Source organism: Leopardus geoffroyi, chromosome C1 (assembly GCF_018350155.1).
Source record: "Leopardus geoffroyi isolate Oge1 chromosome C1, O.geoffroyi_Oge1_pat1.0, whole genome shotgun sequence".
NCBI classification, from domain to species: Eukaryota; Metazoa; Chordata; class Mammalia; order Carnivora; family Felidae; genus Leopardus; species Leopardus geoffroyi.
The window spans coordinates 8,892,798-8,919,847 of record NC_059328.1 but is presented as its reverse complement, the minus strand read 5'-3'; the positions used below and the strand labels follow the sequence as shown (position 1 = coordinate 8,919,847).

Below are 27,050 nucleotides of genomic sequence, written 5' to 3'. Positions count from 1 at the left end.
AAAATGGTGAATTTTACCAACTCCTGGCTGGCTCAGTTGGCAGGTCATGTGACTATTTATCTCAGGGTCATGAGTTCAAGACCCATGATTGGCATAGAACTTATTTCAAAAACAAATAAATAAGCAAAGAGTGTAACTAAAATGAATTTAAAAGAAAACAATGGTGAATTTGATCTCAAGAGAAAAAAAAATCACCGGTATAAGTAATTAACAAACGCACACATCCCTGGAAAGCAACACAGGGCATCCTTGGTCAACCAGCAATGAAGACTTCCTAGAATATGGAAGGCAGATAGGATCGCATGGAAGAAGGAGACCAAAGCCCAGAATATACCCAAGAGGATTACTCTGGGAGCGGCTCTGGGGTGGGGTACTCCAGTCTCCAAGTGGGTGAGGGCAGGGGCAGGCCCCAGGGAAGCCGATGGGGAGTGCCCCAGGGGGTCGCCCCACACTTCTCATCCACTGATGCCACAGACCCAGAGGCCAAGCATCTCCCCCAGGAGACTCTCAGGGGAGGTAACGGGACAGTGCCCTGGCTGGTCACACCTGGGAAGAAGGGAGCCTGCAGACCCAGAAGATCAGCCACTTAACAGAACCCCTCCCAGTGGTCATCAGATAGGATGTGCAGAACTAGAGGCCACCACCCATGAGAGAAAACCAGCACCAAGCAAAAAGACCTCCAAGCTCAAAAAAACTCTTGAGAAAGCAGGTAATAGAAAACAAAAAACAGAGCAACAACAACCAAAACAGAACGAGCTGTTAGAATCAGTACAATTAATATTCTCAGGAATCGGCAGCTATAAAACAGAATCCCCTGGAGCTCAAGGAAGGGCACAAAGGAAACGGAAGCCATAAAAAGAAACCCCCTGGGCACAACGTTGTGTTCACCAATTCAAGTGGGCTCACAGAAAGACTACATTTCCCAGCCTCCCTCGCAGTTTGGTTTGGGTCATATGATGGCATTCTGGCAATGGGACGTGGACAGAAATGATAAGGGCTTCTCCCAGGCCTGGCCCCTAAAGCCATCTCAGGAGGCTCTATCATCTCTCTCTTCCTTGCTGTGGTTGCACTGTTGTAGCCCCTAACTCTCGCCTGCACCCCAGAAGCAGTACTGAGGAGAGAATAAAATCCTGAGAATTGTAGAAAATCTAAGAGAGGCAGGCCGACTGAGGACAAACAGTGGACACCCCTGTTAAATTCATGTAAAACCGTGGGTGGCTTGGTTGATTTTGATCTCAGCTCAGGTCCTGGTCTCAGGATCATGAGCTCAAGTCCCGCACTGGGCTCTGTGCTTGGCGTAAAGCCTACTTAAAAAAAAAGGTTTTAAACCCCAGAGTAGTAGCCAAACATAATTATCACAAGCCTGAACAAAGGTGGGAAAGGTGCTGGACTGGCTAACTTTCGGGCAGGCAGGCCCAGTGGAAATCGGTAGAGACCCCGGGAGTGGGTACACCTCTCTGCAGCCGCAGGAGCTCTGGTAATGACGATCTCACAGAAGGGAAGGCAGATCTCCGCTCCAGCAAGGACGCCACCCATCTCTGGCTGCACTCGGCCTCCCACCCAGGTCCTCAGACTCCTAAAATCAGTTTCAAAAGTAACACTCAGGATTACCACATGATCCAGCCGTTCCACTGCTAAGTATACCCAAAAGAACTGAAGCCAGAGACCTGAACGGACATTTGTAGACTCAGGTATACAGCAGCCGTCTTCACAACAGCTGACAGGCAGAAGCACCCCAAGTGTTCATCGGCACGAATGGATAAACCAAATGGGGTAGATCCATCCAACGGAGTATTATTCAACCTTGGAAAGGAAGGAGCTTCGGACACATGATACAGTGCCTTGAAGACATTATGCTAAGTGAAATGAGGCCGTCACAAAAGATAAATATGTTATGATTCTACTCATATGAACTTCCTGGAGTAGTCAAATTCACAGAGACAGAGAGTAGACTGGGAGCTGCCAAAGGCTGGTGGGGGAGGGGGCATTAAGGAGCCAGTGTTTAACAGGAACCGAGTTTCAGTTGGGGCAAAAGAACAAGTGTTGGAGCTAGACATTGTTGGCTGTTGCCCTAAAATGGGAACGCACTTAAAGCCACTAAACAGGACACTTAAAAATGCCAAAATGATACATTTTATATACGTATATTTTACCAAAGTACTAAGTGCCACTAAATTTTATGTTATGTATATTTTACTACAGCATTTTTTTTTTAAGTAACACTCGGTCCCCAGTGAAGCTCTGAGCAGAAAGGACCAAGTAGAGCCCGGTGAGGCAGGTGGGGAGGTGGGGGGAATGTATGGAGAAGTCACACTGTACCAGGACAGGGAAGACAGGAAAAGAAATAGAAAATCTAAAAGAAACAGAAACATATTTTGGAAAGACAAAGAACCCAGTCTAAAACAAACGGAAGCCATCCCAAGCATGCTCCCCACTATAAAGGAACTGAAGAAGAATAGAAGTTTGGCAAAGGAAAAGCTGATCTTCAAAAAGGATGGGCTAAGAAGGAAGACTAGAGAGCTAAAGAAAGCAAACCGAGATGCACCGCACAGACACCCAATAAATAAATTAGCAGTGTCTTAGGAGCCCTGGCGACAGCTGGGAGGCAAGCAGCAGAAGACGTGAGAAACAAAATAGAGTTCACAGCATGGAGAAAGGATCAAGAAAATATCTGTGAATGCAAGGTGAAGAGACAAAGATACTAATGCAATGAAATAAAACAGGGAGGAAAGGCAAACACAATCAAACGGAAGGATAACTAGAGTCCATAAAGTTGACACTGAGATATGTATTTAGCAGAAATAAAAATCCAGGGGCGCCTGGGTGCCTCACTCGGTTGAGAGTCCAACTCTTGATTTTGGCTCAGGTCATGAACTCACAGCTCATGGGTTCGAGCTCTGCACTGGGCTCTGCACTAGGGTAGAGCTTGCTTGGAATTCTCCCCTCCCTCACCCTCTGTCCCTCCCCCACTTGCTCGCTCGCTCTCTCTCTCAAAATAAAAAAATAAATATTAAAAAAAAGAAATTAAATTCCAGGTCAATTTCCCTGAAATGAAGGAAGAACTAAACGTGCAGACAGAAAAAAGACATTCCAGGGGTGCCTGTCTGGCTCAGTCGGTGGAGCATGCAACTCTTGATCTTGGGGCTACAGGTGCTGCAGGTTGGGTGTAGAGATTATTTAAATATGTAAAAACTTAAAAAAAAAAGACATTCCAGAATTATTTCCAAACAATTAATATCAAGGCACAGTCTGGTTCAAAGTTTTTTATCATTAAGGATAAAGAAAGAATTGTTCTTGCAGTCGCCTACAAAGGAGAAAGAAGGCAGATAGCAGACCCCTCCCCAGCAATATTCACCATGAGAAGACAATGCACCAATGTCAACAAAGTTCTGGAGAACACAGGTCCCAGGAATAATCATATATCTGCCCAGGTTGTCATTGGAATATAAAGGCAAGAAACATTCTCAAACATAAAAGAATCCTCTGAGGGATGTGCAAAGATGAGTCCTTACTGATAAATCCCAAGGTCAGTGAAATCTAACTAACCAATCAATAAATCAAAATGAGAAAATCAGGAATGGAGAAGCTGTGGTCAATGTGCTCATAATGCACAGTGAATAAGTTTAAATAGCAAACTAATACTAACATGCCAAGGGACTGAGGGTTACAGAAAAAGAATATAAATGCCACAGGCAGTAACAATGTAAAAAAAAAAAATACATAAGTAATAAAAGTCAGGAAGAGGACAAGGAGGTGACAAGCTAATTACTTCATTTTTTGTGACAGGAAGCCAATCTACAATATCCCATCGAAAATCTGAAACAGGGGCGCCTGGGTGGCTTGGTCGGTTAAGCGTCAACTTCGGCTCAGGTCATGATCTCACGGCCCGTGAGTTCGAGCCCCGCGTCGGGCTCTGTGCTGACCGCTCAGAGCCTGCAGCCTGTTTCAGATTCTGTGTCTCCCTCTCTCTCTGCGCCTCCCCTGTTCATGCTCTGTCTCTCTCTGGCTCAAAAACAAATAAACGTTGAAAAAAAAATTAAAAAAAAAAAAAAAGAAAATCTGAAACAAACAGAACATGACTTTACCATAAGACATAGTTGTTCCTTAAATGATTCCTAACTGCTTCTTGATTTTTAACACCTCTTCTTAATGTTAGAGGTGTTTTTTTTTTTTAATGTTTATTTATTTGGAGAGAGAGAGCATAAGCAGGGGAGGGGCAGAGAGAGAGGGAGAGAAAGAATCCCAAGCAGGCTCCATGCTGTCAGCGCAGAGACCGACGCAGGGCTCAATCTCACAGACAAAGAGATCATGACCTGAGCTGAAATCAAGTTGGATGCTTAACCGACTGAGCCCCCCAGGAACCCTAGAGGGTTTTATTTACAAAGTGCTGTCTCTTGTGATCATTTTGTTTTACTTTCCTCTTCTTCTGACACGTTTAAATAAAAGAAAATGTAATCAATCACTTGAATGTCATAAACAGTATGATCCCAACTTCTTAAAAATCCCTATTCTCAGGATGCCTGGGTGACTCAGTGGGTTGGGCGTCTGACTTCTGCTCAGGTCATGATCTCACGGCTTGTGGGTTTGAGCCCCACCTCAGGCTCTGTGCTGACACTAAGCCTGGAGCCTGCTTTGGATTCTGTGTCTCACTCTCTGTCCCTCCCCCACTTGCGCTCTCTCTCTCAAAAAAAACAAAAAATATTAAAAAAATTTTTTTAAATCCCTATTCTCCATGTGTGTACAGTCTGGCTGGCTATGAATCTTCCCTCTCCTTCTCTCCCTATATATACACAGAGAAATGTCAGTCGGACATCCAATGATGGGGAATGGGCAGAGTTGGCCTTCTTCCTTACACTTCTGTATTGCTCAAATTTTTGATAATGAATGCCTATAACTTTCATTTCATACAACACTGTCATTAATTTTAAAAACTCAAAAGATACATCAGAGAAATGCTAACGCAAAGAAGAATGGCAATATTAATATCAAATGAAACTGGAATTAAGGCATTCTTTATAAGGATTAAAGAGGTATATTTCACGCTGACAAAAGGTCCAACCCACCAAGAAAACACAATATTCATAAACACTGTACCTAATAACATACCTTTGACATATAGAGAGAAAAAATAAATGGAACACAATGAAAATCTGATGAAAAAAAGTACAGGCAAGATGGATTTTAACACATCTATCTCTGACATCAACCTTTGGGAAGGAGACAAATATAATTAAGAATAAAAAAAAAAAAGCATATTATCTAGGGGCATGCTTGGCTGGCTTGGCTGGAAGAGCAGGAGACTCTTGATCTCGGGGGTCGTGAGTTCAAGCCCCACGTTGGGTGTAGAGGTTACTGAAAAAAATAAACTCAAAAAAAATTTGTTGAAAAGAATGCATATTATTTGAAAAACACAATTAACAAGCTTGATCCAATAGGTATGTAGAGAATTTTGTACACAACAAACACATTTTTCTCCAAACACACTAAAAATAGGCTTTAAAAATATCCACATTTATTAGGGCACAAGAAATCTCAACAAATTTCCCAGCCTCACCTCACAAAAAACCCGCACAAAACAAAACAAACACCAGAGAGCTCACAAACCACATTCACTCACCATAATAAGAAATTAACAATGAAAGTGCTCATTGGAAGAATCTCCTGGAAGCACTTGTGGTCGCAGGCAGAGAACACAGCTCCTGGTGTCAGACCACAGCTCAAACTCCAGTTCTGCCATTTACCGGACTTCTGTAACTTTGCAAAGGTCCTAACCTCCCTAAGCCTGGGTTGCCTCACTGTAAAGCAGGGATGAGAAAAGAACCTTCGGGGTGCCTGGCTGGCTCAGACTGTAGAGCGTGCGACCCTTGATCTCAGGGTCATGAGTTTGAGACCCACATTGGGCAGAGATTACTTAAAAAAAGAAACAAACTCTTCTCCTAGGAGTCTTGTGAAGATTGGACTCAATGAATGTGAGTCCCTCCCTTGAGGAAACAGGTTAACTAAGTCTCTCTAACAACAGATGCAAACCATCATGATGATACCAACTCACGAATCCAGAGGGGTAAACTGAGGCACCAAGGGGCCAACCTAGAGTCCAGGCAGCAAATCTTGATGCTCCCTACCTTCTCTGCCACCCCCCGCCCGCCACAGACCCCGTCCTGAGGAGAACACAGCCCTTACCTCGAGCACAGCTCACACAGGCCGTGCAGCGGCCGTCCCTGTCCAGGTAGTAGTCGGGCTCACACTGCTTCCTACAGTCAGGTGACCCCTGGGGACACGGCGGCTGCGGGGTCAGCCCTGGGGAAAGAAGCAGACAAGCTCCAGCCCAGGCCGCCAGGGCAGAGGCCCCATTCACCACCACCTCTTCACCCAGTCGCCACCACCAGCTCCAAGGCAGACTCCTCACGTGTCAGATCAAGCTGCAGAGGGAGTCCTGAAGCCCAGAGAGGGAAGGAATGTGTCTACAGCCACACAGGAAAAGAGCACTGACTCCCTCTGAACTGCCCCTCTGCTTCCAGGCCCTTCCCTCTGCGATCCGTCATTGCCACTACGCCAGGGCCCTCTCCCCAGCCCCACCATGTCACCACCCTCCTCAAAACCCTGGGGACACTTCCCTCTGAGATCAGCCACGAGGCAAGGATGCCGACTACCACAGCTTCCGCTCAGTGTGGCCCTGGGGTCCCAGGCAAGGCAGTAAGGCAAGGAAAGGAGAGAAAAGAAGTGAGGCCAGGAGAGGCAGACACCAGGCTGTCAGGGACAGATGACATCATTAGGTACACAGATTACACAAAAGAATCGGCAGATACGTTATTAGGACTCACAGTGAGTTTAGCAAGGTAACTGGATATAATGTTATTACATCAAACTCAGCTGAGTGTCTACACATTTGGGTTGAACCCTATGAGACTGCTTTTGTGACAGGTTAGGCTGTCACATACTGACTACTCACACGGTTCAAAACAATACTAAAAATGAAGACTTACAACCTGCAATACTGAAAAATACAATACCAGTGTCATCATCATCAGAAACATCAAATACCTAGAAATCTAACACAAAGAGGTAAATCGTTCTACATGGAGACTAATAAAAATCATTGGGAGAGAGAACTTCAAGCTGACCTAAGTAAAATTAAATACATAAAAATAAAGACGGCCGATCTTGATTTTCAGTACGAATACAGACCGTGAAAGCGGGGCCTCATAACAATAAATAAATAAATAAAGACAGACGGCCTGAATAAACATACGGCTTTCCCGTGTACTTGATGCTATAAAAATATGGATTCTCTCTAACCTGATCCACAGATTCAGTGCAATCCCGATCAAAATCCCAACGGGACGTTTTGTGGAATTTGAAAGGCTGATTCTAAAGTCGATGCAGAGATGCAAATTACCAAGAAGAGCCAGGGCAGGGCTGGAGAACAGAGACGGGGAAGTTGTTCCACCATATACCGAAAATCTCCTGGCGTCGAGACCGCATGGCATCCACACAGACCAGACAAAAGACAACGAACGGAAAGGAATATGAAGTCCGGATCATAGCCAGGCACCTATGGACCTTAGATTTACCCCAAAGATGGCAGGCAAATCAGCGGGGAAAGGACAATTTGTTCGATAAAAGGCGCTGGTTCAACTGCATATCCATGTGGCCTCTTGCAACATGACCGCTGCCTCCGCCACAAACAAAAGGTAGGCAGACAGCGGATCTAAACGTGAAAGGCAAAACAGTAATGATCCTGGAAAGTAATGCAGGATGTCTTTGAGACTTCAGTGGAGACTTCAGCGAACACAAGGCAGGACATAAAGAGAAAAGATGGACCCACGTGATGACTTTAAAATTAGGGACACCTCTTTAGCGGGGCACCTGGGTGGCTCTATTGGTTGAGCAGAGACTATTGCTTTTGGCTCAGGTCCTGATCTCCTGGTTCTTGGGATGGAGCCCCACATCGGGATCAAGACCCACAGCATAGAGCCTGCTTGGGATTGTCCGTCTCCCACCTCTATGCCCCTCCCCCGTGCTCTCTCTCAAAATAAATTAATGCACTTAAAAGAAATTTTCCAGTTAAAACTGACCCCAGAGACATGAAAACAAAGACTTGTTTATCACTGTTAACTGTAGCCAAAAGTGGAAACAACCCAAATCCAAATACTAATGGATATACACGGTGTATACACCCATACAACAGAAGGCTGGTCAGCAATAAACAGGAGGGACCTGAGGACCCCAATCCGTCACCACAGGAACCAGGAGGGCGTCATATCCACACCTGCTCCTTTGCCAGGGCCTCGGTGTCCGACACACAGCAGGCACTAAGCTGTCAAACGAATGACTTCTTCCTTTATCCCCTCTGGCCCTCGAAGCCTGCAGCCCCAAGGGACCTAGAGACCCTCTTCTCCCTGGACCAGGAGAGACCCACCTGCCCGGAAAGCCACACACAGGTCGCCTGCCAGTGAGACGCCGTTGCCCTGGGAAACAACCCAAAGCTTCTCGAGAAATTACCTGGATCTGGACTGGGCTTCCTCACAGAGGAGGGAGAGCCGGGGGCCCCCGTCATTTTGGAATCATCTTCGGGGGTGATGGCAGTGCCCCCTCCAAGGAGCGTGGTCCTGGCACCGGAGCTCACTGAGGAGGTCACCAGGGGCCCGGCCTGGGCGCTCGTGTCGCTGAGAAAGAAGCCGGAAAGGGCACTGCCAACCCTCCTGATGACGCAGGGAGGTCTGTGCTCAGGGGTAACCGCTTCCACAGCAAAGGGGTTCCCAGCCCCTCAGCCCACAGCCTCTGGCAGCCCCACCGTCCGCTCCTGGGAGCCACGGCTGTGCTGTCTGGACCTTCTCTCGTGCGCTCGGGCAACACTCGGCACACGCTGGGGGTCATGCAACTGCTGGGTTGACAGAGAGGCACCCTGGAGTCCTGATACCCTGGGCCAAACCCCACCCACACCACAGCCCAGCTGTGCTCTGGGCATCCTGGGGGCTGGGACAGCCCCATGCCACATTCAGCCGGAAGGGAGAGGGCCGGGAGTCACCTGGTGGGCGCCTGGCAGTCTTCTGGGCCCGTGCCGAGGTCAGGGCTGGTCACCGGGGAAGGCCGCTCACACACAGTATCCATCTGTGCTGTGCCTGCAGGGGATCACAAGGTGGACACATGTGCTACCGAGGAGCTTGGAGGCTCTAGGAACACATTCTTTCCCACCACAACCCCCAGTTCGGAATGAGGTGCTTGGAAAACGCAGCGGCCATCTGGTGTTTGTGCCTGCCCAGCACCCCTTCCCCCTCGGGCTAAGGCATCCCGATTCTCCCCGGAACACTCTCCCCAGTCTCAGTATCTGCGCACGGGGCTGAGGCCGACTCACCCCCCCACCTCCCAGGAGTAAACCCAGACGACTTTGGACCAATGAAGCCCTTTGATTCCTCTGACCCTGAGGAGCTGGTTCAGTGGTGGGCATGTGACCCAAGCCACGCCCATGAGGTACAATATCATGGTTTCAATTATGGCTGTTGAAATTGCAGGAAGGAGAAACGGTCTTTCTACTGGGTTTGGGTAGGAAGCAAGCTTGGATCTGGGGGAGCAGAGGTGACAAATAGGTAAAGACAGGGCTCCTGGATCCAGCCATGCCTGATACTACCCAGAGCCAGCCCCAGACTTTGCAGTTACATCAGCCAAAAAATTTGAGATTTTGTTACGTGCAACCCAAAGACTCCTGAAGAAACCCGGGTGCAAACACGGTAAAGAGGAAAAACACATAGCACTTTCCATCAGGTGGATCTGAGTTTGCCTGCCACCTCTAACATGTCCTCACTGTGCCCATCACACTGCGCGATACAGAGTAAACGCCCCATGAACAGCGTGTCCTTTTCCCCTTCTAGACGCCTGTCCCATTGCTTAGAAACAGTCCCACGTGTGCGATTATGATCTGAAGGCTTCAGTGGAGGGGGCCTGAACAATGCTCGTGTGTCTCGTATTTCCGAGTGCGCTGGCGTGACGAGGCCTGGGTGTGACATTCAAAGTGTAGCCCAGACATTCCCTGCTCTGTGGTCTTGAGCGATTTACCTGCCATCCCTGGACCTCAATTTCCCCCGTTCTAAAATGGGGATACTTCCGTCTACTCTCTGGAGTTTTGAAAATTTCAGGAGGGAACACCTATGTAAGCTGCCCCATGCGGCTTAGCTACCGGCTGACGCTAAAGCGGAAACTACTGTCCATCTTGCAGCTGGAGAGTTGCCCTGTGGGAGCGTCCACGTGGGAGCCCAGAAGTCAGCCAGCAGCGCTGTCCCACAGAAATATGATGTGAATCACGCTGTCATTTTAAATTTCCAAGTAACCCCTTTTTAAAACGTAAAAAGAAAGATAAATTTTTAAAAAAGTAAAAAGAAACACGTGAAATTAATTTAATGTATGTGACCCAATATATCTAAACTACAGAGGTAGACAAGCAACATAACGATAATTAATGAGAAGTTTTACATTTTTGTACGCCTACAACTGGCCACCTTTTAAACGCTCCGTGGAGCCATGTGGCCAATGGTACCGCTAGGGGCAGCAGGGGTCTAGGGGCAGCAAAGGGGGGGCTCGGGCGCCACCATGCGGCAGTCGCAGGAACACCACCAAAACAGGGCCTCCTTTCTGGAGCGGGTCCAGGGGCCCTGGCTGGAACAGAACTCTAAACCGATGCTAGCAGAGATGCAATTGTTTCAGAGCTGGAAGGTCCCCCAGGGCCGTCTAGTGGCAACTTTACATTTCCCAGATGGGACACTGAAGTCCAGGATGGGGTGGGAACATGCCCCACGGCAGCAGGCGAACAATACCCCGGGGACCTGGTGCCCAGCCCAGAGCATTTTCCACTCCACCCCCCGGCCCTGTTCGCAGGTGGCGCGCTGCCGCAAGCCCCTCAGCACAGCATTTGTGTGACCCGGGGAGAACTGGGCCAGATTTGAGCCCCACCCACCCGCAGCACTGAGCTGTCCGGGGCCCCCACGCCCTTCTGCAGAGAAGATTCTGTGCCTGGCCTTGATCAGGCAATGGGGAGATAGATGACCTCGGCCCTCACGCATCTACGGCCCAGGGAGGGAGGCCAGCATTGATCGAACCAAGACAGACACCGGTGTTCACATCCGTGTTGGAAAAGGACTCCGTGTGATGAGAGATCACAACGGAGATGTGACCTGTCACAAGTCATGGCACTTCCCATTAAGGAAGTGAGGTGTGGACAGAGAGGCCAGGCTGAGCAGGAGGTGACCGAGTGAGCGGGAGGAGAGGATGTGCTGAGGGGACACCACGCACAAACGCCTGGTAGGAGTGAGAAGCACCACACATCCACGGAGCCGAAAGTGAGCAGACCAGTGGGGCCAAGAAAGGAGGGGGCCGGCGGGAGTCTGACCTGGAGGAGGGAGGGGGACACGGTGCAGGGTCGCGTGCAGGGTCACGTCCTGGAGATTGCTCGTGCGAAGCTGGACTGGGTGCCCTTTTCCCTAGTTTTCCCACTAAGGACAGATAAACGCCCGGGCACATGTATAAAACATGCATATACGTGTTTTATACAGATAAAAATATGTATCAAACAAAGAAGGCTCTGAACAGTGGAGAGGAGAGGGTAGCCCTTGGAACCCTAGGAAGGACACAGTGGCAAGTCCCCTGGGGTTTCTATTTGTTCATAGATCCCAGACATGGAGCCCGATAGACCAGCAGCCCAGAAATGCCAACGGGAGCAGAATTAAAGAAATCCCTCCAAACACCTGTTCTCTTTTGCCAAAGGATCATGTCATTATCGCTGTAGAAATGAGAAAATACTGAAGCGTTTTTATGGCAGGTGTGTGGGGGTGAGAGAGACAGGCAGAGAGAAATCAGATTTGGTTAAGCAGAGTGGCTCTGCCTGTCAGCCATGGGCAAGGAATGACAGGAGGAAATGGGGGTGGGAACGGGAGACAGAATTGGGGAGCAAAATCTGGGCAAAATCTAGGCCTGGGCTCTGGAAAAGGACCAGTTGAGGAGAAGGAGCGTCATGGGCTCACTGTTGGCACTTTTCTCCCTAATGGGTGTAGCTCTCTGATTCCACCCTGCACCCTCCCAGCCTGTGTGGCTGTGGCATCACTAGTGGGCCATGGTCCAAAGCCCACCCACTCTCCAACCTCCCTCTGAAACGTGCTCTCAATACCACCTGCACCGGATCTGTGGCCCTTACCTCTTTTCTGGCCTCTTTTCTTACCTCTTTTCTGGCCTCCTTGTACTGTCACAAAATCAGAAGCTCAGAGGGTAAAGCATTTGCCTGAACTCACACAGCAAGTTGGAAAAGAAATCCGAGTTCCTCAGCTCCTCTAACTCCCAATGCCTCGATTGTGAGTTGGGAAAAACAGCCCCAATACCCTGGGAAAGTCCCGGGACAGAAGACTGGAGTTTTGCTCTTGTTTTTCAGGCATCAGAGAACTTCTGCCCCGAGTCTCCACTAACCCAACACTCCTCCAGCCAGGCCTGTGTCTCAGGCCATCAGGGTCTCTCTGAGCCTGGGACCAAAAGTGCAGGGAAGAGGCTGGGGGGCTCTGAGTAAATGGTACACCCACAGCATCTCGAAAAGAGACATGTCAGTCCAACAGGAAGGAGGAAGGAGAAGGTCAGAGGTCATTTGGAGATCTGGGACGGTGGTGGAGGCGGGGTACAGCTTGGCACAGGTCTTGGTGCTGGGCTGAGGGTGGGGATACTTACCCTGGACCTTGACAATCATCCCTTTCGGGCAGACGGTGTGGGGGCTGCAGCGGGCACAGGAGTTGGTGGCTGATGTGGCACAGAACGTGCCAGTGCGGCACTCACAGACGCGGGAGGAGTTCCCCGAGCACGGCATCTTCTCCACAAGATCGTCTAAGGGACACAGAGACGGGCATGGGAGGCAGAGGGAGGACCGGGGAAGGGATCCAGGGACCCCTCAGGGACAGCCTGGCACGTGAGACAAGACATCATTCTGGCCTCCCCTCGGGCAGGGAGCCCGCACACCCGGCCCTTCTTTCCAGAGGGCTCCTGCAACGAAGGCAAGATGGCAGGTGGGGCCTATGAGGCAGCCTCCACTCCCCGCTCATATCCCCAGACGTCATTACCATCATGTTAAAAACAAATTCATGACCCCATTAAAATGGGCAAAAAAGACATGGAGAAACCTTGAGTGCATACTGCTAAGTGAAAGAAGTCAATCTGAAAAGGCGACATGCTGTGTGATTCCAACTCCACGACGTTCAGGAAAAAACAAACTACAAAGACACTAAAAAGATCAGTGGTTGTCACGGTTAGCGAGGAGAGCCCTAAATCTAATGATCACAGCAGTATTGTTTATAACAGCCACAAAGTAGATATAACCCAAATGTCCACGAACCGATGAATGGATAAACAAAACGTGGTGTGTCCATACAAAGGAATGTTATTCAGCTGTGAAAAGCAATGACCCAGGGGGTGCCTGCGTGGCTCAGTCAGTTAAGCATCAGACTCTTGATTTTGGCTCAGGTCAGGATCTCACAGGTTTGTGGGATTGGGCACTGAGTCAGCAAAGAGCCTGCTCTGGATTCTCTCTCCCTGTCTCTCTACCCCACCCCTGCTCTCTCTCTCTCTCTCTCTCTCAAATAAATAAATGAGCACTAAAATAAGAAAAGAAAAGAAGGAATGACTGGTACTACAACATAATGAACCTTGAAAACACTGCAAAGTGAAAGAAGCCAGCCATGAAAGCCTACATATTGCATGATTCCATTTAGATGAAATGCCCAGAGTAGGCAAATCCATAGAGGCACAACGTAGATGAGTCACTGTAAGGGCATGGAAGAGGGAGGGAATTGGGAGAGAAGGGGTTTCTTTTGGGGGAGGCGAAAATGCTCTGAAATCAGATAGTGGTGGTGGTGCCACATTGTGAATTAAAAAAAAATAAATAAATACTGTATTGCACACTTTAAAATGGTGAATTTTACCAACTCCTGGCTGGCTCAGCTGGCAGGTCATGTGACTATTTATCTCAGGGTCATGAGTTCAAGACCCATGATTGGCATAGAACTTATTTCAAAAACAAATAAATAAGCAAAGAGTGTAACTAAAATGAATTTAAAAGAAAACAATGGTGAATTTGATCTCAAGAGAAAAAAAAATCACCGGTATAAGTAATTAACAAACGCACACATCCCTGGAAAGCAACACAGGGCATCCTTGGTCAACCAGCAATGAAGACTTCCTAGAATATGGAAGGCAGATAGGATCGCATGGAAGAAGGAGACCAAAGCCCAGAATATACCCAAGAGGATTACTCTGGGAGCGGCTCTGGGGTGGGGTACTCCAGTCTCCAAGTGGGTGAGGGCAGGGGCAGGCCCCAGGGAAGCCGATGGGGAGTGCCCCAGGGGGTCTCCCCACACTTCTCATCCACTGATGCCACAGACCAAGAAGCCAAGCATCTCCCCCAGGAGACTCTCAGGGGAGGTAACGGGACAGTGCCCTGGCTGGTCACACCTGGGAAGAAGGGAGCCTGCAGACCCAGAAGATCAGCCACTTAACAGAACCCCTCCCAGTGGTCATCAGATAGGATGTGCAGAACTAGAGGCCACCACCCATGAGAGAAAACCAGCACCAAGCAAAAAGACCTCCAAGCTCAAAAAAACTCTTGAGAAAGCAGGTAATAGAAAACAAAAAACAAAGCAGCAACAACCAAAACAGAACGAGCTGTTAGAATCAGTACAATTAATATTCTCAGGAATCGGCAGCTATAAAACAGAATCCCCTGGGGCTCAAGGAAGGGCACAAAGGAAACGGAAGCCATAAAAAGAAACCCCCTGGGCACAACGTTGTGTTCACCAATTCAAGTGGGCTCACAGAAAGACTACATTTCCCAGCCTCCCTCGCAGTTTGGTTTGGGTCATATGATGGCATTCTGGCAATGGGACGTGGACAGAAATGATAAGGGCTTCTCCCAGGCCTGGCCCCTAAAGCCATCTCAGGAGGCTCTATCATCTCTCTCTTCCTTGCTGTGGTTGCACTGTTGTAGCCCCTAACTCTCGCCTGCACCCCAGAAGCAGTACTGAGGAGAGAATAAAATCCTGAGAATTGTAGAAAATCTAAGAGAGGCAGGCCGACTGAGGACAAACAGTGGACACCCCTGTTAAATTCATGTAAAACCGTGGGTGGCTTGGTTGATTTTGATTTCAGCTCAGGTCCTGGTCTCAGGATCATGAGCTCAAGCCCCGCACTGGGCTCTGCGCTTGGCGTAAAGCCTACTTAAAAAAAAGGTTTTGGGGCGCCTGGGTGGCTCAGTCGGTTAAGCGTCTGGCCTTGGCTCAGGTCATGATCTCACGGTTCGTGAGTTTGAGCCCCGGGTTGGGCTCTGTGCTGACAGCTCAGAGCCTGGAGCCTGCTTTGGATTCTGTGTCTCTCCCTCTCTCTGCCCTCCTCTGCTCGCGCTCTCTCTCTCTTTCGAAAATATAAATAAACGTTAAAAAAAAGAAAGAAAGAAATAGACTTACAAAAAAAGTTCAGAAAGAGTGAAGCTGTGGTCAATGTGCTCATACTGTACAACGAATGAGTTTAAATACCAAACTAAAACAAACATGCCAAGGGACTGTGGGTTACAGAAAAGAATATAAATGCCACAGGCAATAACAAAGAAAAAAAATGTAAGTAATAAGTCAGGAAGAGGACAGGGAGGAGGCAGGCTAATTACTTCATTTTTCATTATAGGAAGCCAATCTACTCCATCCCGTCCAAAATCTGAAACAAGTAGAACATGACTTTAATACAAGACATAGTTGTTCCTTAAATGATTCCTAACTGCTTCTTGATTTTCAACACCTCTTCTTAATTTTAGAGGATTTTCTTAGAAAACTACTGTCTCTTGTGATCATTTCATTCTTTTTTAATTTTGCTTTCTTCTTCCTCTGATACATTTAAATAAAATTAAATGTAATCGCTTGAATGTCATCAACAGTATGATCTCATCCTCTTAAAAATCCCTTTTCCCAGGGTGCCTGGGTAGCTCAGTCAGTTGAGCATCTGACTCTTGATATCTGCTCGGATATCAGGGATCCAGCCACTTGCTGGGGTATATGCTAAGCGTAGCCACTGCTTGAGATTCTCTCTCTCTCCCTCTGCCCTTCTCCCCCTGCTCACTCTCTCCCTCTCTTTTTAAAATAAATTAAAAAATTTTAAATCCCTTTCTCTACGTGTGTATAGTCTGGCTACGAATCTTCCCATTCTCCTTCTCTCTAAATATATATATACACAGAGAAGTGTCAGTCAGACATCCAATGATGGGGAACAGGCAGAGTCGGCCTTCTTCCTTACACTTCTGTAATTGCTTGAATTTTTTATAATGAATGCCTATAACTTTTATTTCATACAACATCGTCTTTAATTTTAAAAACTTAAAGATACACCAGAGAAATGCTCACATAGACAAAGATGTATGGCAATATTAACATCAAATGAAAATGGAATTAAGGCAAATACGTTATAAGGAGCAAAGAGGTATATTACACATTTCATGCTGATGAAAGGTCCAGTCCACCAAGAAAACACAATATTCATAAACACTCTACCTAATAACATAGCTTTGACATATAGAGAGAAAAAAAAATAGAACACAAGGAAAATCTGATTTAAAAAAAGCATAGGGAAGATGAATTTTAACACATCTATCTCTGACATCAACCTTTGGGTAGGTGACAAAAATAAATAACGATTTTTTTAAAAAGCATATTATTTTGGGGGCATGCCTGGCTGGCTCAGTTGGAAGAGCATGAGACTCTTGATCTCGGGGGTCGTGAGTTCAAGCCCCACGTTGGGTGTAGAGATTACTGAAAAAAATAAACTCAAAAAAAAATTGTTGAAAAGAATGCATATTATTTGAAAAACACAATTAACAAGCTTGATCCAATAGGTATGTAGAGAATTTTGTACACAACAAACAGAACACACATTTTTCTCCAAACACACTAAAAACAGGCTTTAAAAATATCCACATTTATTAGGGCACAAGAAATCTCAACAAATTTCCCAGCCTCACCTCACAAAAAACCCGCACAAAACAAAACAAACACCAGAGAGCTCACAAACCACATTCACTCACCATAATAAGAAATTAACAATGAAAGTGCTCATTGGAAGAATCTCCTGGAAGCACTTGTGGTCGCAGGCAAAGAACACAGCTCCTGGTGTCAGACCACAGCTCAAACTCCAGTTCTGCCATTTACCGGACTTCTGTAACTTTGCAAAGGTCCTAACCTCCCTAAGCCTGGCTTTGCTCACTGTAAAGCAGGGATGAGAAAAGAACCTTCGGGGTGCCTGGCTGGCTCAGTCTGTAGAGCGTGCGACCCTTGATGTCAGGGTCATGAATTTGAGCCCCACCTTGGGCAGACAGATCACTTAAAAAAAGAAAAACAGGCGCGCCTGGGTGGCTCAGTCGGTTAAGCATCCAACTTCGGCTCAGGTCATGATCTCAGGGTCCATGGGTTCCAGCCCCACGTCCAGGCTCTATGCTGACACCTCGGAGCCTGGAGCCTGCTTCGAATTGTGTCTCGTCTCTCTCTGCCCCTCCCCTGCTCATGCACTCTCTCTCTCTCTCTCAAATATAAATAAACACTTTTAAAAAATTTAAATGAAAAGAAAAACAAAATCTTCTAGGAGTCTTGTGAAGATTGTACTCGATAAATGCGAGTCCCTCCCTTGAGGAAACGGGTTAACTAAGTCTCTCTGAAAACGGATGCAAAACATCATGGCTGATAACAACTCACAAATCCAGAGGGGTAAACCGAGGCACCAGGGGGCCAACCCGGAGTCCAGGCAGCAAATCTTGATGCTCCCTACCTTTTCTGCCACCCCCCCACCCCCGGTGACCCCCTCCCAAGAAGTTGCCCCTGGAGAGGAGAACACAGCCCTTACCTCGAGCACAGCTCACACAGGCCGTGCAGCGGCCGTCCCTGTTCAGGTAGTAGTCGGGCTCACACTGCTTCCTGCAGTCAGGTGACCCCTGGGGGCACGGCAGCCCTGGGGAAAGAACCAGAGAAGCTCCAGGCCAGGCCGCCAGGGCAGAGGCCTCACCTCCCCACCGGTTACCGCTCCTCCCTAAAGTCACCGCCAGTTCCACCCCTTAGCGCCCAAACATGTCAGTCCGCCACTGGCGTTACAGACGGAAGCGCTGGCGCAGAGGAGGGCCGACCTGCCCCAAGGTCCCCTGGCAGCTGGGAGAAGCCCTGGGCCTGGGGTTCCACCTCACGGGCACGGTTAAGTTCAACCTGTCAGGGTTGTTGAGCGGGGGTTGTGAAAATTAACGTGTGCTTAGCACACAGCAAGTGCCGGAGGGGCACCGGCGGCTGTCTTCCTGGGCAGGAGGCCTGCTTCACTGCAGGAACCGGGGAGCCATTAAGTCCCGAGACCCTGCGGAGCCTAAGCCAGCCTGAGACGCTCGCGGATCAGCGAGTAGTGCCAAACCGTTCCCTGCTCCCACTACGCAGGGATGCGACACGAATCGCGTTGATACCGACTGCCCGGGGCAAAGCGGGCAGGGCGCCTTCACCAGCCCTGTGGGCTCTCCCTCCAGTCACGTACTGACAGGCCGCCCGCCCACCGCTCGATTCCAAGATGGCCACATGACGCAGGTAGGCCAATCAGAATACCTCATCGCTCAGGATAGGCACATGACCCAGGTAAGCCAATCAGATGCCTCAGCCCTCAGGATGGGCACATGACCCAGATAGGCCAATCAGAGGTGAAGCCAAGCTTCCTCACCATTCTAATTGCTTCTTAGACACATGACCCATGCCAGCCAATGAGCCCCATCTCTGAGAGTTTCACAAAAGCTCCTGGGAAATAGCCCTTCTCTTTACTTTCAGACTACTGGTGCAAAGGGCGGTTTAAGTCCAGCGCTGCCAGGTCGTGGCAGGTGCAGGATGGGCAGGGTGCCTGAGAACGAGATGATCCAAAGGCGAGCAGAAGTCCAGAGACAGAGAGAAATGGACTGCTGAGGACATTCTCAGTGAATTTATGGTGCCATGGACTTCTCTGTTACTGAGCCATTTATTTCTCTTTTGTCTTGTTTGTGCCTAAATAAGTTAGGTCTGAGTGGTTACAGACTAAAGTTAAACCATGGGTTCTCAGTATTTCTTGTGCCCCCTAGTCGTTCTGGGGAAACCTGGGACACTGCTCAGGATTGTGTTTCTGAGTGCATAAAATAAAATACAAAGGATTACAAAGGAACCTAGCTATGTGAGAATACAGTTATCAGAACATTAAAATAATTTAAGATCTAGCCATATATGTGATTCTTTATAAACTCATTAAAGTCTCATAAATATGGTTTCATAGTACTGATGAACATAAATATTTCATGACAGCTGTAGCAACTATAATATAATTGCAGTATATCATGAGAATGTCTGATTTCTACTGATGGAAAAACTGCAAGTACTATGATATTATTAGTATGTTTTGTTACCTTGATTCATAATGGAAGGAATTCATCCAGGACATTTTAGTTAGAGGCTGATGAAAAATGAGTGACCTCGTTCAGTTCAGGGCCCGCCTGAAATATACCCATGGGCACTAGGGAATCCATGGACCCCAAGGCAAACCCCTGCTCTAGAACAACATGCAAGAACCTCTGGAAAAATATTAGCTTGATGGCTAACACCCTCTAGCTCAGAAAACGTCAGTAGTTGCCCAGTGGTCTTTCAGAGAGGTAAATCTGGTCCCATCCTCCCTTGCCTAAAACTTTCAAATCCTTCTCATTCCCAGGATAGAGGCCTAGGTCCTTACTGGGTTAGGAGCTTCTGCCCACCTACACCCCCCTTACTGTCTAATCTCTAGCCACACTGGCATCTCCATGTCCCCCAAAAGGGCCATGCTCCCTTCAGCCCCCAGGGCCTTTGCACAAGCTTGCCCTTTGCCAGGAATATTCCTCTTACCTTTTCCCTGGTAAACTCCTGCTCAGCCTTCACATCATTGTCAACGTATCACTTTGTCAGTAACTTGGCCAGGTCCACTGTTATAAACTATCAGAGACCTATGTACCTCTCCCTCCTCCACCTAACTCTGCTGTAATCTATTTAATCTAGATGTGTGATCACATTTATTTGTGGGACAAATCGTCTCAGTGTCTGAATTCCTCACATGAATGTCAGCTCCTCGAGGCTGAATCTTTCCCTTTCAGCGCACCAATGATCCCCATCTCACAGGGCCTGGCACATTTCTGATCAATACGTGCTCTGACCACCTAATCAATATGGAACTAGCCTCGCATTCTTTGTCTCCGACTCCTGCTCTGGCATTACTGTACACGACTCACTTCATGGGCTCTATGCTGCAGCCAACACTGTGCCTCTTGGGCTTTTCTCTAGCACCCCTCCTGTGTCCTGGAATGTTGTTATGGGTTGAATGTTGTTACTGGTTGAGATATGCTGAAGCCCTGACTCCCAGTATCTCAGAATATGATTTTTTTAATGTTTATTTTTGAGAGAAAGAGAATGAGTGGGGGAGGGGCAGAGAGAGAGGGAGACAGAGGATCCGAAGTGGGCTCTGTGCTGACAGCAGAAAGCCCGATGCGGGGGCTCGAAGTCACAACCCATGAGATCATGACCTGAGCCCAAGCTGGATGCTCAACGACTGAGCCACCCAGGTGCCCCCAGAATGCGATCTTGTTTGAAGACAGCATACTAACAAAGGTAATTAAATTAAAAATGCGATCATTGGGGTGGGCCATGATCTGCGATGGCTGGCATCCTTATAAAAAGGCGGGGTGGGAATCTGGACATGAAATACACATGCACACAGGAACACAGCCGGGTAAAGACTGGAGGCATGATGTCAGCAGCCAGGAACTACCAGAAGCTGAGAGAGAGGCGAGACCCTTCCCCAGAGCCTTCAGAGGGAGCATGGCCCTACCAGCACATTGATCTTGGACGTCTAGACTCCAGAACTGTGAGGCAATAAATTTCTGTTGTGTTGACCACTCAGTTTGTGGTATTTGGTTAATGACAGCCCTAAAGAACAAATACAAATGTGCTTTGCCCAGGCTGAGGCACCTGCCCATCTGCATTTCCACCCACTGGGAACTGTCTGTATGCAGCCAGCTCAGGATGAAATACCATCCCCTGGTGGAATTTGCCTGATCCCCATCCAGATCCCCTCTCTGGATCTCTTTAAAATCACCTCTAAGCACCAGGGGCTGTTTGGGGTGAACTTTAGAACCCCCTGCTGCAGGAAATCGGTTCAAGGATTTGAGGCAGACCTGAGTGACTAATCCAGTGGCAGGATTATGTTTTCAGTCAATTCACCTTTATTGACTACCACCTTTGTGGCAAAGCACTTAGAGATAGAAGAAGGTGAGGTCCCTGCTCCTGTGGAGCTTACCCTCTAGCCTGGGGAAGAGAGGCAAGCAAGTGCAGAATGAAATTAGCAAGTTGGGGGGCGCCTGGGTGGCTCAGTCGGTTGAGCGGCCGACTTCGGCTCAGGTCATGATCTCGCGGTCCATGAGTTCGAGCCCCGCATCGGGCTCTGTGCTGACAGCTCAGCTCAGAGCCTGGAGCCTGTTTCGGAATCTGTGTCTCCCTCTCTCTGACCCTCCCCCATTCATGCTCTGTCTCTCTCTGTCTCAAAAATAAATAAATGTTAAAAAGAAAAGAAAAGAAAAGAAAAGAAAGTAGCGAGTTGGCTTCCAGTGTGGATACAAACTTTGAGGAAAATAAAGCAGGAACCAAGAGAGAGGGCAGAGGGAGAGGGGTGAGAGCTCCAGAGAGTGGGATCAGGGAGGCTGGAAGCAGGCAGCTGCACAGAGAGCTGTGGGGAGAGCACTCGAGGCAGAGGGAACTGCCAGTGCAAAGGCCCTGAGGCAGGAACAAGCATGGCTTGTGCCAAGAACAGAAAGGCCATGGGGGGGGTTGGGGGGGGGTCTGGGGTAGGCGGAGCCAAAGAATTACGATTGTTGATTCATTTCTATTTTCTTCTTTTCCCGTTTTCCACATTGATCTTCTGTAGTGAATAGCACTTTCTTCCTTTCCTTTTTTTTTTAAGTTTATTTATTTTTTTGAGAGAGAAAGCACAAGCAGGGGAGGGGCAGAGAGAAGGAGAGACAGAATCCCAAGCAGGCTCTGTGCCATCAGCACAGAGCCCAACAACGCGGGGCTCAAACCCACGAACTGTGAGATCATGACCCGAGCCACAATCAAGAGTCAGACACTTAACCGACTGAGCCACCGAGCTGCCCCTGGATATCACTTTCATAATCAGAAACAAAAATGGTTGAGGGGCGCCTGGGTGGCTCAGTCAGTGAAGCGTCAGACTCGATTTTGGCTCAGGTTATGATCTCACAGTTTCTGTGATCAAACTCCACATCAGCCTCCATGCGCAGAGCCTGCTTGGGATTCTCCCTCTCTCTGTCTCAAAATAAATAAATAAGTCAACAGAAAGAAGGAAAGAGAGGAAGGAAGGAAGGAAGGAAGGAAGGAAGGAAGGAAGGAAGGAAGGAAGAAAGGAAGAAAGAAAGAAAGAAAAGGATGGAAGAAAAGGAAGGAGGGAAGGAAGGAAGGAAGGAAGGAAGGAAGGAAGGAAGGAAGGAAGGAAGGAAGGAAAGAAAGAAGGAAGCAAGAAAGGGAGAAAAAAGGTTGAGAAAGGCTCCAAAGCTGTGGTGGTGATGCCAGAATTGGTCCCCACGTATCCCTTTTCCCTGATCTGCCTCCAGCCACATCCCCTCTGGCTCAGGGCCCGTCGCTGACGCCAGATGTTCTCCAAGTTTGTGCTAACATTCTCACACCGCCTCTCACCTCTGGCTCAGCATCAGGCAACCCGCCCCAGCTGCTCTCGCGCCAAAAACTCCCACACTGGGGGCGCCTGGGTGGCGCAGTCGGTTAAGCATCCGACTTCGGCCAGGTCACGATCTCGCGGTCCGTGAGTTCGAGCCCCGCGTCAGGCTCTGGGCTGATGGCTCAGAGCCTGGAGCCTGTTTCCGATTCTGTGTCTCCCTCTCTCTCTGCCCCTCCCCCGTTCATGCTCTGTCTCTCTCTGTCCCAAAAATAAATAAACGTTGAAAAAAAAATTAAAAAAAAAAACAAAAAAACTCCCACACTGAAAACTGCTCCATGCTGAGTCCGGGCCACCAGCTCCTCCAGCCTGCCCTCCCGGGCTTCCCCTGCACACCCCAGGCTTGGGCTGCAGCCAAATGTAAACTTCCCCATTCTTCAGCAGCCCATCCTACTCCCCTCCAGACCTTTGCACATTCTGTGCCTCTGCCCAGAGCACACCCCGTCCCTGCCTTGGCCTGGCCTATCCCTGCTCATCTCTAGGACCCCTTTAGATGCCACCTCTTCCAGGAAGACCCCCTGAATGCTCTGATCAGGTCAGGTGCCCCGGGAGTGAGTTCCCATGGCTCCCAGCAACACCATCCCACGTTCCTTTTTTTTAATGTTTTTTTAAATTTTTATTTATTTTTGAGAGAGAGAGAGAGAGAGAGAGAGAGAGGCAGAGAATCCCAAGCAGGCTCCATGCTGTTAGTGCAGAGCCCGACACGGGACTTGAACTCATGAATAGTGAGATCATGCCCTGAGCCAAAATCAAGAGTGGGACACTTAACTAACTGAGCCACCCAGGCACCCCATCACCACCCCGGGTTCTAACAGCCTGCTGCAGTAGACACATTTTGCAAGGGCTTACCACCCCACAGGCCACCCTTCTCAGAGAACTGCCCCCGGCCCACCTCTCCCCTGAGCTGTCGTCTAGAGCAGTCCTGGCCTGGGGGGACCAGAGCACAGGTGGACATCCGGACTTATCTGCACCATCAGACCCTTCCTTCTTGGGCTCTGGAATTGGGGCTGAAAGATGTTTGCCAAGCGTCCCTTCAGGTGACTGAGGGAGAACAGACCAGGGAGGGAACTAAAGGCCAGCCAAGCTCGGCCAAGGGCCAGAGGCCAGGGAGGCCTCCTCCCACTCCCCGCTGCTCACAGCCCTCGGAGAGACCCTCCGCTCCTGGGACAAGATGGGATATACTTGCCAGGCCCCAAGCAAGCCATGCTCTCTGCCTAACACCAGGCCTGGCTTCCCTTGTACCCCCACACCTGGGCAGGACTCGTACGTCTGCAGGGGAGATCCCTTCCTCTGGGAAGGGAGTCCGGGCACCAAGGGCAGATTGATCCAGGAAGCAGGGTCTAGAATAGGAAGGGGTTTGTAGCCCCCACATGGGGTCTTTGCTGATAGACTCTGCTGTCTCCTTCACTGATCTACTCTGTCTTGGGGGTCAACACCAGCTAAGGGGGAAGAGCTCAGGTGTCTGAGTTAGCCGGCCACACTGGAGCCCCCGCTGGCTCCTTACTAGCATGTGACTGTAGGCAAATCTCTGAACCTCATCAAGTCCAAGTTTCCCCTCTGGGCTTCCTATCAGGGTTTCAGGGAGCTAATGTAGGTAAAGGGCTAGCCCTGTGGCTGGCATAGAGCACACTCCATCATCGGTAATAGTTGTCCTGGTTATGAAGCAGTGAGTGAGCTCCCCGTCACTGGGGGTGTGTAAGCAGAGGCCTGGGGATCAGCTGTCGAGGATGCTACAAAGAGCATTTACAGGCTGGGCAAGAGGAGAGATTCAGTGACATCTAAATTTCTCAATCTCAAAAGGTCTCCGTTTCCTTCCTCCAGCAGCTCACCCCCGGCCAACCTTGCCACACAGCTGAGCTGAACGCTGATTGCAGAGGGCGGGCGAAATGTCAGAAATTTCCCCCAGAGACCGAGGAAGGGGTTTTTGTGGGTTTTTCTTTTTTCCTCTTGCTTGCCGGAAGCACAGAGTCAATAAAACTCCAGCAAAATGCCCCGCCCACCACACCTCGGCATTAGGGGCATTAGGTGCTCACCTACCCCCCGTCGCTGGGCCATGGAGAGGGAGCATAGGGGGAGGGGAGTCCCCTTCTTCACAAGTCACAGCATCGAAGTGGAGGGAACCGGGGACCCGGACATCACTCTGCCTCCACCCACTTCACCAGCAAGGCAGGGGTGAGGGCAGCTGGAGGGCATGGGAAGGAAGTGTCTTTCTTCCTACAGCTGGAATCATGGATCCTATGGAAAGTCACAGAGCCCTGTGGGCCACCCTGACCGCAGTTGTCCCGGGGAGAAGCAGCGTGTGAGCGGCCACACAGCACTGGGCCGGTGAGGGAAGGCTTCATGGAGGAAGGGGTGCCAGGACTGCAGCAGGGGGAGGGGGAGGGGGCGGTGCAACAGGTGCGGACAGAAGACCCAGAGACTTGAAAGCACACAGTGCGTTCAGAGGACACCAAGCACAGCAGTTCTGGTAGAAAAGCCAAAGGAAAGAGGCCGGAAAGGGGACAAGTGACATCACGACAACAGCAAGGAGCAATAAACAATTGTTAGGGGGACAAAAAGCAGAGCAGATGAAAGGGGGTGGGAGGAGCAGGGTGGCTCTGTGGCCTGATTGTGTCCCCCCCTCCCCCCCCCCCCAAATCCATGCGTTGAAGGCCTTATTCGGAGAGAGAGAGTCTTTAGGAGGTCATTAAGGTTAAATGAGAAGTGGGGGCGCTCAATCGGTTAAGCGTCTGCCTTAAGGGTCGGGTCACAATCCTGTGGTTCAGAGGTTCGAGCCCCGCTTCAGGCTCTCTGCTGTCAGCATGGAGCCCGCTTCGGATCCTCTGTCCCCCTTTTCTCTGCCCCTCCTCTGCTCACACCCTCTCTTGCTTTCAAAAATAAATAAACACTAAAAAACAAAAGAAAAAATGAGATTATATGGTGGAGCCCTGATCTGATAGGGTTGGTGGCCTTATAAGGAAAGAAGAAAGATAGATCTCTCCTCTCTTTCTCTCTCTCTCTCTCTCTCTCTCTCTCTTTCTGTCCTCCAGCCATGACAAGGGGGGCTGTCTGCAAGCCAAGAAGAGGAGATTTCTCACCAGAAACCAAACCTTGCTGGAAACCTGGCCTTGGACTTTCTAACCTCCAGAACAGTGAGGAAACACCTGTCTGTTGTTGAAGCCCCCCCGTCTGTGATGTTCTGTTCTGGCCGCCAGAGCAGATTGAGGTAGACGGGGACATGGATGGTGGGGGGGAGGGGTGGCAGAAGGACTGGGGAAGGGGGTGAAGGAAACAGAAGGGGGAGGGGTGGGCAGGTAAGAGAGCGGCGAAGGGATGGGGGGGATGGGCAGGTATATGGGGGTGGGACTGGCCAGTTAGGCACTGGAGTCCCAAGATCTAGCACAGGCACCCACCTGATACACGTACGTCAAAACCCATACTAAACCACAAAATAAAAGTGAGAAAATCCAATAAAGGTCTATTTCTTTTCCCCACCGTGACTACTCTGAATCATTTTTGGAAAACGAAAATATCAAATTCTTTCCGCAAATGCTTTTCACGGTCCTTTGGTGGCGCAGGGCTCGGCCTGTCCTCACGGTGGAGAAAAGAGGCTGCGTGCAGGTCTCGGGACGGACGGACTGAGGTTCCCGCCCGGCTCGGGCCACTTACCCTTGGTGACTTTGTGCATCGTGGCCTGTCGCCACCCTCCAGACAGCAATGCTGGGAGGCTTAGAGGATGGGCAGGTGGCCCCCCACCCATCCTGAAGGTCACTCACCCCACTGCCAGTGGCCTGTGGGCCTCCGAGCGTGAGGCAGTTCTCGTGAACCAGGCACATGCAGCCCTCACAGCCTCCGCTGCCAGAACTCATATCTTTCCCCCTCAAGACTCTGCCACCAGAGGTCAGAGACCACAGTTCAGCTCTATCTCACGCCCCGCCCCACGAAGGCCCCTGGATGTGCCTTGGGAACTTGCGATAACAACCACAGCGCCTGGCGGTGCCTCCCGACCCTGTTCTGCTGGCTCGTGTCTTTGGGCCTAAGCATCACCCGCAGAGTGGGGATGGGCAGGCTGATGATCTACTCAGAGCCGATCGCTGTGCTGAGGGAGGGTGAGCCTTCCAGAAATGTGCTCTGAGCAGGGAGCCTGGTTCCAGAGAGATCTACAGTTCAGGGGGCCCGGGGGATAAACACACATTCTGGGCTGAAAAACATGAGGACCACAAAGGGCTTCTAGGCCCAGAAACGAGGGGCGGCCAGGGGGTGTCGAG

The 27,050-nt window shown here is 49.5% G+C and overlaps 1 protein-coding gene across 4 annotated transcripts in view; it reads right to left on the bottom strand.

The window, feature by feature from the left end:
* Positions 1 to 27,050, bottom strand: part of TNFRSF8 (TNF receptor superfamily member 8) — a 77,670-nt gene that overhangs the window by 36,149 nt on the left and 14,471 nt on the right. For all 4 annotated transcript variants that reach the window (XM_045475670.1, XM_045475668.1, XM_045475669.1 and 1 more), the window contains exons 3-7: positions 17,893 to 17,997; positions 12,700 to 12,852; positions 9,029 to 9,122; positions 8,503 to 8,666; positions 6,181 to 6,297 (exon numbers count right to left, since the gene is read on the bottom strand). In XM_045475670.1, coding sequence (XP_045331626.1) covers positions 6,181 to 6,297; positions 8,503 to 8,666; positions 9,029 to 9,122; positions 12,700 to 12,852; positions 17,893 to 17,997 — 633 coding nt within the window. The remainder of the gene's footprint in view (positions 1 to 6,180; positions 6,298 to 8,502; positions 8,667 to 9,028; positions 9,123 to 12,699; positions 12,853 to 17,892; positions 17,998 to 27,050) is intronic.